At 47.7% G+C, this 10,606-nt stretch overlaps 1 protein-coding gene across 1 annotated transcript; it reads left to right on the forward strand.

Annotated features, from left to right (window-relative positions):
* The first annotated feature begins 5,095 nt into the window (after positions 1–5,095).
* On the forward strand, positions 5,096–10,606 carry LOC119180839 (isocitrate dehydrogenase [NAD] subunit gamma, mitochondrial). The gene is made up of 3 exons (XM_037431976.2): positions 5,096–5,830; positions 8,566–8,849; positions 10,144–10,606. The coding sequence occupies exons 1-3, from the start codon at positions 5,344–5,346 to the stop codon at positions 10,561–10,563; spliced, it is 1,191 nt and encodes a 396-aa protein (XP_037287873.2). The 5' UTR covers positions 5,096–5,343; the 3' UTR covers positions 10,564–10,606.

The following is a 10,606-nucleotide window of genomic DNA, read 5'->3' on the forward strand; positions in this document are numbered from 1 at the left end:
TAGAATTGCACAGTGAAAAATGAGTGCGGCTGTTTTGCCGCTATGAGCAAAAGCGGCGCCAGCTGTCAGCTACAATATCGCTTTTGCGCGCGTCGCCCGAATTTTTCTTTCTTACAGGTCGTTGTATTGATTAAAGAAAAAATGCATCTATGCCCGAACCATTTCATTTAATGGCTCAGTATTATTGTTCTTGCAACAGTCCACCTAGGTGAAACATGTCCGTGTACGGTAAAGTCAGGTGGTCGAACCTTTCTGAGCCCACCTTCAGAACGGGCTCGATCCTCCCGAAGTTGTTGCGACTTTTTTTGTTGTTTTAGCATACATTAACTAATCATTATAATAAAATTTTAGAGCTTTACGTTAAAGTGACTCCCGAATCCCTACACAGCCAACTGGGCATCGATCCACATTTCAGCGGCCTGTTTCATGTGACATCAGGTGTCGCATCTGCGCGTGAAAGGTTGTATTATCTTGCCGTACTTGCCTGTAACTCGTAATCTTAACGAAGTCCCAGGACGTTCTTATTCACTCATCACCTGACGCATCAAACGCTTTTGATGCTTTTTTTTTTATTTTTCGTTTCGACCTGGTCCAAGCCAGGACCAATGATGATGTTTCGCCATTTTCGTTGACGCGCCTTTGAGAATAATTCACTGAAAATGACGCCTGGTGTTGCCGCGGTAGGAATTCTGCTTAAATACACTTTTCCACCTTCATGCTTATACGTTTTGAAAAGCAACTGAAACACTTACTGCAAGTGTGGCAGCTTGGGCTAGTTGGTATGGCATGACGATAGTTATAGCGCGAGAACAAAACGACGACACAGAGTGTCCTTGTCTCTGTGTCGTCGTTTTGTTCTCGCGCTATCACTATCGTCATGACTTACTGCAAAAAACGAGTGTATAGTTTCAAAAGCGGGCTTCTCCTTTCAAAGGTTTTTAGTGTGGGGAAGCCAGCTTTACTTGCATCAGCTACACGAGTACAGACACGTAAATACTTGTAAATATCCCGGTCTAAATATTTGATCAATTAAAGCTTTTTCGAAAGAACGTCTTGCTAATGTGTTAGGCGTCTATCATTTCGTGCAAAAATATTATTTTGCCGTCTACGGGCGTAAACATTTACTGTTTTGTTTGCCGGACGTCCATTATACGGAATTTTAGTAGGGAAGTAGAGCGCTCTTTAAGACAACCGTTAAAGCTCTAAAATAAGTTTATTTGAATAAAGAATGCTTCCAAACCTAGCCAAGATGTGTAGCTTTTGCTGCGACCTCAAATCTTTGTCTTCCGATTTCACGCCTTGCAGCCGCGCGTTGTAGCGTGCTTGGTTGGTCGGGTGAGGGGACATGCTTAACTAATTGTGCCCGCTTATCATCTTTCCTTATTTTTTTTTTCTGAGGGCGCCCCCTGATAGAGTTAAAAATATATGTTTCATAGTTTGATATGACCGACGTAGGTTTTTTTATGTAGGTACGATTACGGGGCACTCTGTAAAGAGTCGAAAGGCGTAAAAAATGAATGACGTAGCAAGTACTGGCTTGAAGTGAAGACCCATTCTAGCCACGTCGCCACCACTGGGAAAAATTTATTGCTCGTCGCCATCACTGACCACTTACAAGCAAAGCGGAACGGTTGGCAACAAGGATATCAATTCGGTAGCCCAAAGACGCAAGGAAATCCATTCAGATTTACTCAAAAGAAAGCTCTTTAGCTGACGAAAATGACCCGCCGCGGTGGTCTAGTGGCTAAGGCAGTCGGCTGCTGATCCGCAGGTTGCGGGATCGAATCCCAGCCGCGGCGGCTGCATTTTCGGTGGTGGCGAAAGTTCTTGAGGCCGACCAGTGTACTTAGAACTAGGTGCACGTTGAAACCCAGGTAATCGACATTTCCGGAGCCCTCCACTACGGAGTATCTCATAATCGTATGGTGCACCATGGTTTTGGGACGTTAAACCCAACAATTATTATTACTTAGTTGACGAAAACGAATCCCAGGTGCCCCGAGATACGGGCGCCTTCAGACCTTACTCTCGTCAGTGGCACCTGCCGCATATCGCTGGAAACCTGACTCACATTCTCCTCTCTCGACACACGGCTGACGATAAGCGATAGCGCCGAGCCTCGCCGCGGGAGCAGCGTCGTCTTCCTCGTTACGTGGATGATATCGTGGCGGCGGTAAGCCCTCTTATCACCTTCCGAGATAACAGTTGTGTGCCACGCTGGAAACTTCCGTCAACGTACCCCCGAAGCAAGCACATGCCATAGCTGTCGCGGCGCAGTGCGTACCCAGGGGTGGCAGCAGGATTTTCTTGCTGAAGGGGGGTGAAACACCGACGACGTGCGATGTACCACAGATAGGAAAGAGGAGGGGGACGGCTAAAACCTTAACTTATGCATAGTGTTTTTGCTATGCGCAATGAAATGTTTTTTTTTTTCACACTGTTTGCTATCGGGGCGGGCAAAGCCGGCTAAGGGGGGGGGGGGGGGGGGGGGTCTAGTCGTGAGGAAAAATTGTCATCCAGCATACACTGTGTACCGATTGGCGCACTTAAGGTGTCTTCTATTAAGCGAGCAAAATATCTTCTTGCCTAACCAAACTTTTTCAAAAATTAGAATACAAACATGTTTTCTTTTCACAAATAGCCCTCAAGGGGTAATGTTAAAGCGTCCCTTAGGAGTTAAGAGGTGTTATAGGTTATCAAAATGCTCATGACCAACGCCACATTGCGTGAGACGATAAATAGGACTCGCTAATTGAAAAATATGGTCTTAGGCGAGTCTATATGAATATATATATATATATATATATATATATATATATATATATATATATATATATATATATATATATATATATATATATATATATATATATATATATATATATCAGTGTTATCTACAAGCATGATTATGATTATGGTAATGATGGTGGTGATGAAAGCTTTGTTTTGGTCCAGAGAAGACGCAGAGGAGACTCCGCGCCGCCTGGCTAATCCCAACACACCACAAACTTATGTCCATTATGTTAATTTATTATGTTAATTTATGCGGAACAGTATATATATCAGCGTAAGACTCTATGACGCAAACGCTCAGTTCGTGGGGAATTTTTTTTCTTTACTATGCGCTCTTTTTGTGTGTACGATTTGACTCGTGCGTGCCCCTCTTATGCTGATGTTGTCTGTCATTGCATGTTTCTTGACTGCTAGATTTTATTTCTCACGTTTTTTTTTTAAGTAATAAGAGTGTTCAGGCATTGCATTATAAGGGCGTGACGCCAGTGGCAATGGTGTTTTGACTGCATGGGTGTTTTGATACGCGAGAACGCCCTTTTCCTCGGGTGTCTAGTTATGGGCACGGCAAAAACTGTGTAGTGTGCACTCGTGTTGCACAATTATCTGAACGCCACAACTGAATTTCGACATCTGGGTAGTTAGGGGCCCTTTGACAACTGAAGGCGAGTGTCGTATCTTTCTATGCAATCAGTCATGCATCATATAACTATGCATTCGTTTCAATAAATAAGACGACAAAACGAGAATCAAACCCGCATGCTGGATTATAAAGCGCCTGTGAACAATAGGAACATTTTCCCACGGGTTTCTTGGAAAGATATTAGGCTGCAGCTGCATAGCACTTCACAATAGTTCATTAAATGACGTCACTACCCCCCCCCCCCCCCCCACCCCAACGGATGTTTCCCGCTTTCGTATATAAAAGCAACACTCGTCTAAGCGAGCTCGTTCAGTTCATTGTAAGACTCCTATGGGGAGACTACGGAAATTAAAGACGCCGTAATAAGAGCATGAATACCGTGCTCGACGACATGATGCTGAAAATGGTCGCGGAATCATTTATAGTCTACCTCAGCGACCACAGAGTGCTTATCACTACTACGTCACTCTAAAGTAACAATAAAAACATACCCCATCAGCATCCGGATCCTTGGTCATCGCTAGACATTCACAATCTCAGAGTGGTATGGTGGCCAAATTTTTTGTAAATTTCGTTTTATGACGCATGCTGTTGAATCTGAGTACTATAGCTCGTGAGAAGCAACTTGGCTGGCGACCACGAGCGAGTCCCGTATGGGGAGCAGGGAACTTACGCGTTTGGTTCAGGGCCGTAACTAGGGGGGAGTTCAGGGGTTCTGACATCCTCAAAATTTTCGCACGCTTTAACTTTTCGGGTGATACTAAACTATTTACACTCCTTCACATCGACCTGCAGTTGTCAAATTTAGCCGTTCTACATGTGACCAAACCCCGGAGAAAAAAAAAATCGTGTGTACGGCCCTCCTGGTTGAGTTCTTTTGCCTTGCTCTTGATGGGGGGGGGGGGGGGGGGGGGCAAGCGGAAATAAAATAGAAAGAAGATGAAAAAAAAAAACAGATGAGTGTCCTACACCACACGTGCCATATCGGAGTAGGTCTCTATCCATTAGAAAAATTGACAGGTGCATGGTGGCACAGGGAATCGAACCCGCTGGTACCTCCCGCATTGAAAGCATGCTCTCTGCCACTACGATCATCACCACTTCGGTGCACATCAAGCATTGCAATGAACGAGGAGCGAATTGATATGTCAAACGGGTCAGCAGTTTTCCATCGAAAATGTCGTCCGACGTAGAACGCTATCGTATTATGTGCCTTTCACCCGCTACCGATAATTAGGTTTTCGGCTACTCTATAGATTAAAATACGCGATCAGTCACGCAGGTAGCGCAGCTGTGCACAATATTTCGTCGCCGAAAAAGTGCACATACTACGTCGCGACAGTGACCTGCTTGAAAGGAATGGACAATGCCGCAGCTTCACATTTCTCGCACCTGCAGCAGCGACCGCGGTCACTTGCAGCGTCCACTTGTTCCCAGACGTCTGGAGCGGCGGCGCGTCGTTTCCACATGAGTCATGTTACGTAGAAGCACGCGTAGCGAAAGCCGGCCGGAACGAGCTGAACGGGTGCAATAAACTATAAAGAAACAAAAGTGATGTGGAAGCGAGTGAGAGAAGGAAAGGTGGCTTCTCCGCACGGCCGCTATCACAATGCGCGGCGCGTTCGTTCGCCCGAGACAGGTTTTCCACTCGTTTTTTGGGCAACCAACTTTGATCCGTTCGTCCGCCCGTAAAAAGGTTATTTCGTCCGCTTGCCGCGTAGTCTCGTAAAACGATGCCAACAGCCGCTCGCTCCTCCTCCTCCTCTGTACATCTACGCCGTAACAGACAGGAAACGCAAAACAAAGAACATATTCAGATGCGCCGCAGAGTGGCGTAGCAGTAGCCAATAGTGTCGGTTCTTCGGCTGCGCGGGCTGTGCCCTTCTCATACTACGCGCGTGGCTTCGAACATGGCCGGCTGTCGTCTGCTCCCGCCCTCCTACGTCTGCCGCCGCTTACTGCTCGGAGGCGTCCAGGCCGGCTCGAACTCCAGGTCCACATCGAAGCCGGTCTCCCAAACCAGCCGGCGCGGTCTCAAGTCCATGTACGGCGGCCGGTACCTGGTCACCATGCTGCCGGGTCACGGCATCGGACCCGAGATGATGTCGCACGTGGAGAGCGTGTTCGCGCGGGCCAACGTTCCGGTCGACTTCGAGCGAGTCGAGGTCGACGACACGCCGGGGTCCCTCGAAAGCGCCCTGCTCTCGATACGTCGCAACGGCGTCGCCCTTAAGGGCAACGTGGAGACGGAGAACCCGCTGAACGTGGAACCGCGCAACCTGGCGCTCCGCAACGGACTCCAGCTGGACGTGAACGTGGTGCACTGTCGCAACCATCCGGGCATCCGCACCAGGCACAATGACATTGACATTGTGGTCATTCGCCAGAACACCGAAGGTGCGTGCGTTTTTGCGCGGTGGTCCGGTATCGGTGGAGCATGCTGGGACTAATTGTTCGTTTTTTTACATTAACCGAGTTGCTCAGAAATTACTCAAACCGACAGTTCCCGTGTTCTGCAATCGGTAAATTACAAAGATATGTCCATATTCCATATTGAGAGTACCATGGGAACCTGTGGATTAGCCTGAAGGCAGCTGACCGGGCCCGTGAGACCCCCACTGATATTAATTTTTCGCCGAGACACACTGAGCGAAAAATGACCATTTCATAAAGGTGTACCCCCCTCCCCTCTAAAAAATAATTCTGTCTACCCCTCTCATGGAAGCGCTGGGCCACATATTGCTAACTTGAGTGCGTAGTTCACTGTCCAGCCAGGATTATATCCAGGAGAGAGGTTGAAGTTTTATTCCAGTGTACGAATGCATTATATATTGTAAATATCATGCCACAATACCCTCCCCCCATCCCCAAATGCTTAGACAAATGATAAAAAAAATGCAACAATGTTGCTTGCTGTCTTGAACTTACTCGAGGCCTGGTAATCGCGGTTGGACAAGTGTTTATAGGTAGACAGCTATATAGATCTTATTATTTTAGTTATGGCTTGGAACAGCTACTGTTGGTGCTGATATATTATTGATTGTTACAGACTCCTGCCTGAACGCCCTTTCACTGATAAGCACAAACTACAAAATTATTCATCGGTGGTATTGAATAATAGGAAAGAAGGTCAGTCATTTCAATATCCATCTTGCCGACACAACAATGACGTACTTACGCTTCTTTTGACCTTTACACGCTGCGTTGTTCGAATGAAGACGCTTTGAATTGTAAGTACGTATTGTTCTTGAGTGTGTGACGTAATTTATGAACGCGCGTGACGCAACTTCAAGTAATTATGAAATATGTGGGACGAAAAAAAAAAAGTGCAAGGTCACACATGCAAAAGATATAGAAACAAACACCGCGAATGAATGACACAGAGGTTTCGAATCGGGGGAGTGAGCTGCGCAGTTACAGCGCGCTCGGTTGCTGACCCGAAGGACACGGGGTCGATTGCGGACGTTGAGGTCGCATTTCAGTGGAAGCAAAATGAACCCCAGGCTGTCGAAAATTTCCGCAACTAAGCGCCCAGCACGGCGTACCTTATAATTGTTTCAGTTTCGGAACGTAAAACCTCTACAATTCAGTGTAGAGCACTAGCTGCTTAGAGCGTCAAATTATCACCGTTTCTAATATATAGCTTGCACATCAACATTTGTTGATGCTTACGGAATATTGCTAGGCCAGAATTTCCCTTTTGCAGCGGGCTGTTTTATGAACGCCGATAATTGCGGCAGGCATCCAGCAACGCAGCCGTCTTAAAGAGAACGAAGCGTAAAGCAGATAACGCTTATCAACGCGGACATCGCCTGTATTTGACCCTTTTGTGCAATCTTCGCATTTATCTTTTGCGACGGTACAAGTGCCGTTGGGGCGTGCATAAAGAGGAAGTGGTGTCAGTGTGCTACGGGGGGGGGGGGGGGGGTTCCAGCTTGGTCAAGTGCATGCAGGGTACTGATAATTCTTTCATTTCGTGAAAAAAAAAACAGATAAAGTACTGATAGTGTACACATGACGTCGTAGCACTGTTAACGTATACTCCAGGGCATGCAAAATTTCGTCCACGTAGCGCCTACAAAGCGCGTTCTCTCCTACGCATATTATTATTATTCATAACCACACCATGTCCTTAAAATAAAGCTAAAGTTAAACCATGAATCGGAAAAAATAAATTTTTTCACCCACTTTTCTGTCTTCTTATTTACTTTATATTGGTTCTAATAACTTCCCCTATACATACTTCCCCTATACAGACGCGGAAACTGTCGAAGAATAGTAGGTATAGTAAAATAAATAGTAGGAATAGTAGAATAGTAGGTATAGTAGATGTTATAAACTAGACGGCGGTACTTGTAGTTGATGATGAAAGATGCGAGATGTTATAAAGTAGGAATGATGTCACATATGGCACGTGTCATTGGTGGAAGGCAATCGTTCGATTTCGTGCGGTGACGTACGCTAGGGGGAGCGTTGTGATAAAATCTAGTGGGCAAAATGTACGGAGGATTCATGGTTTACCAGGTTTACCTCAGGAGCTTCGCCCACTCATCTTCATTCACTTCGTGGATATGGCGGCACTTTTTCGGGGGGTGGGGAGCACCCCCTTGATTTCGAGGGGAGAACCCCCTTGAAATGGTCATTTTTCGCTCTCTGTCATGGCTAAAAAAAAGGGGGTGGGGCGCACGTGCCCGAGGTGCCACTCCCTGGCTACGCCTCTGGCAGGGTTCCGCTTCAGGGGTCTAAGGTTTATTGCAGCGACTTTCTTTGCTGACACCCCGCGCGTACCCATGTTAGCAACCATATTTCATTTCATTAGGCGCAGTAATAAGTGAAGGCGCTTCGGATATAAACGAACCCTATCATACTGTTGCCAATAAGTTGTTCTGGACTGCTTGGCGTCTCCTTGTTTTCGCTTTTTGACGATCGATTTCGACGCATCACACACGAGCTATCAGTGTTTGGCTCACATGACAACGACGAAAGCCACGCGTAACTCGCACGTCTTGCTGGCCGAACTTCTTGCATAGCTTCTGCAGGGTTGCACCTGATGCATGGAACGTGGTATAAATGCACGTTGAAGAACCAGTCCTGCACGACATCTCTCATATCGTGGTTTTGGGACCCTGCAGGCGAGTACAGCCGGCTGGAGCACGCCAGCGCCCCCGGCGTGGTGGAGAGTCTGAAGATCATCACGCGCCAGAAGTCCACGGAGATCGCCCGCTACGCCTTCAACTACGCGCGCACGCACAAGCGCAAGAAGGTGACCGTGGTGCACAAGGCGAACATCATGAAGCTCTCGGACGGCCTCTTCCTCAAGTCGTGCCTGGACGTGGCGCGCGAGTACCCGGACATCGCCGTCGAGGACATGATCATCGACAACTGCTGCATGCAACTGGTGCGGAGGCCCTCGCAGGTACAGTATGTTACACCCCCGAAGTTGCGCCATCGACACAGTGAACAATGTGGACGGCTGCTAAGTTTGCTATCTGCAACGAAAATTTCGCTTCGGCATGTAACCGGGAATGTCCTGGCTGACTCAAATCGAAAGAACTTCACTGCGCGAAAGAGCGGAGTGACGGAGAAGAGAAACACGTTTGTAGCCTAGGATGGAGAGAGTGAAGTCTTGATAAGCGAGGAGTGCTAGGGCGACGAACTGGAAGGGAATGGGAGGCGGTGTTAATTGATTTGCCAAGTAGAGACAGGAGCTTTAAAGGAGTAGGAGCGGCATTGAGGAGGAGAACAAATAAATAAAACGAAATGAGGTTTCTTGCGGAAGCTACATTTGATACTCGGTATACCACGGTCCGAATCACGAGATCGAAGTAACTAGAAGAAAAAGAATGGGGTGGAGCACATTCGGCAGCACTCTCAAATAATTACTGGTAGATTACCACTATCCCTCAAGAGGAAGGTATATAACAGCTGCATCTCGCCGGTACTTACCAACGGAACAGAAACCTAGAAGCTTACAAAGGGGGTTGAACTTGAATTGAGGACGACGCAGTGAGCGATGGAAAGGAAAATGATAGGTGTAACCTTAAGAGACAAGAAGAGGTCTGAGTGGATTGGGGAACAAACCGGGGTTAAGGATATCATAGTTGAAATGAATAAGAAGAAAATGGACATAGGCCGGGCATGTAGCGCGTGTAGGCAGGATAACCGCTGGTCATTAAGGGTAACTGACTGGATTCCCAGAGAAGACAAGCGAGTTAGGGGGAGACAGAAAGTCAGGTGGGCAGATAAGTTTGGGAAGTTTGCGGGTATAAAGTGGCAGCAGCAAGTACAGGACAGAGTTGACTGGCAGAACATGGGAGAGGTCTTTGTCCTGCAGGGGACGTAGTCAGGCTGATGATGATGATGACCCATGGTCCGTGGGCGAGCGTCGTAACCAGTCGGCTATCCAGGCACGGTATCATGCATAACAAGCATTTATGGGAACTACATGGCTGCGTTTCTGTGGTTGAGAGAACGAGAGAAAGGCATATAGAAAGAATAAAAGACAGAAAGAGAAATAGAGATGGAGGGACAAAGTGAGAGACAAATAGATATAGAAAGGAAGAAGGAAGAAACGAAAGTAAAGATGATGAGGGCAAGGCCAGCAGTATTCGCAGCACCTGTACGTAACTGCATTTTATTCCCCCATTTAATAAAGTTTGTACTTTCCTCGGGTATCCCCCTAATGTTCCTACTGCTCTGGTACTTCGCAGTTCGATGTCATGCTGGTTCCCAACTTGTACGGCAACATCCTGGTCAACATGGCGTGTGGCCTGACGGGCGGACCCGGCATCACGTCCGGTCGCAACTACGGCCGCGAGTTCGCCGTGTTCGAGACGGCCACCAGGAATACCGGAAGCTACCTGGTGGGCAAGAACCTGGCCAACCCGGCCGCCAGCCTGTTCGCCGCGGTGGACATGCTGAAGCACCTGGGGCTGCGAGACCACGCCTACCTCATCAAGGACGCCGTGGAGAAGACGCTCAACGAGGACCGGATCCACACCCAGGACCTGGGTGGCATGGCGACCACGACCGATGTGGTGGACAACGTTCTGCGTGAAGTGTCCCGCCACACGACCGTGCCGCTGGACAACAGGCCGCACTTGGAAGAGCCGCTGCGCACGCACGCGTGATGCTGGAGAAAATAGCGATTAAAAAAGGACTTGTTTTATTTAA

This window comes from Rhipicephalus microplus, chromosome 10, assembly GCF_043290135.1.
Source record: "Rhipicephalus microplus isolate Deutch F79 chromosome 10, USDA_Rmic, whole genome shotgun sequence".
Lineage (NCBI taxonomy): Eukaryota > Metazoa > Arthropoda > Arachnida > Ixodida > Ixodidae > Rhipicephalus > Rhipicephalus microplus.

Bases quoted from the DNA above. Each gene is read 5' to 3' on its own strand.
- LOC119180839 (XM_037431976.2), top strand. From the start codon at position 5,344: ATGGCCGGCTGTCGTCTGCTCCCGCCCTCCTACGTCTGCCGCCGCTTA. The intron at 5,831-8,565 runs GTGCGTGCGTTT...GGGACCCTGCAG, and splicing joins CATTCGCCAGAACACCGAAG to GCGAGTACAGCCGGCTGGAG. The intron at 8,850-10,143 runs GTACAGTATGTT...GGTACTTCGCAG, and splicing joins TGGTGCGGAGGCCCTCGCAG to TTCGATGTCATGCTGGTTCC.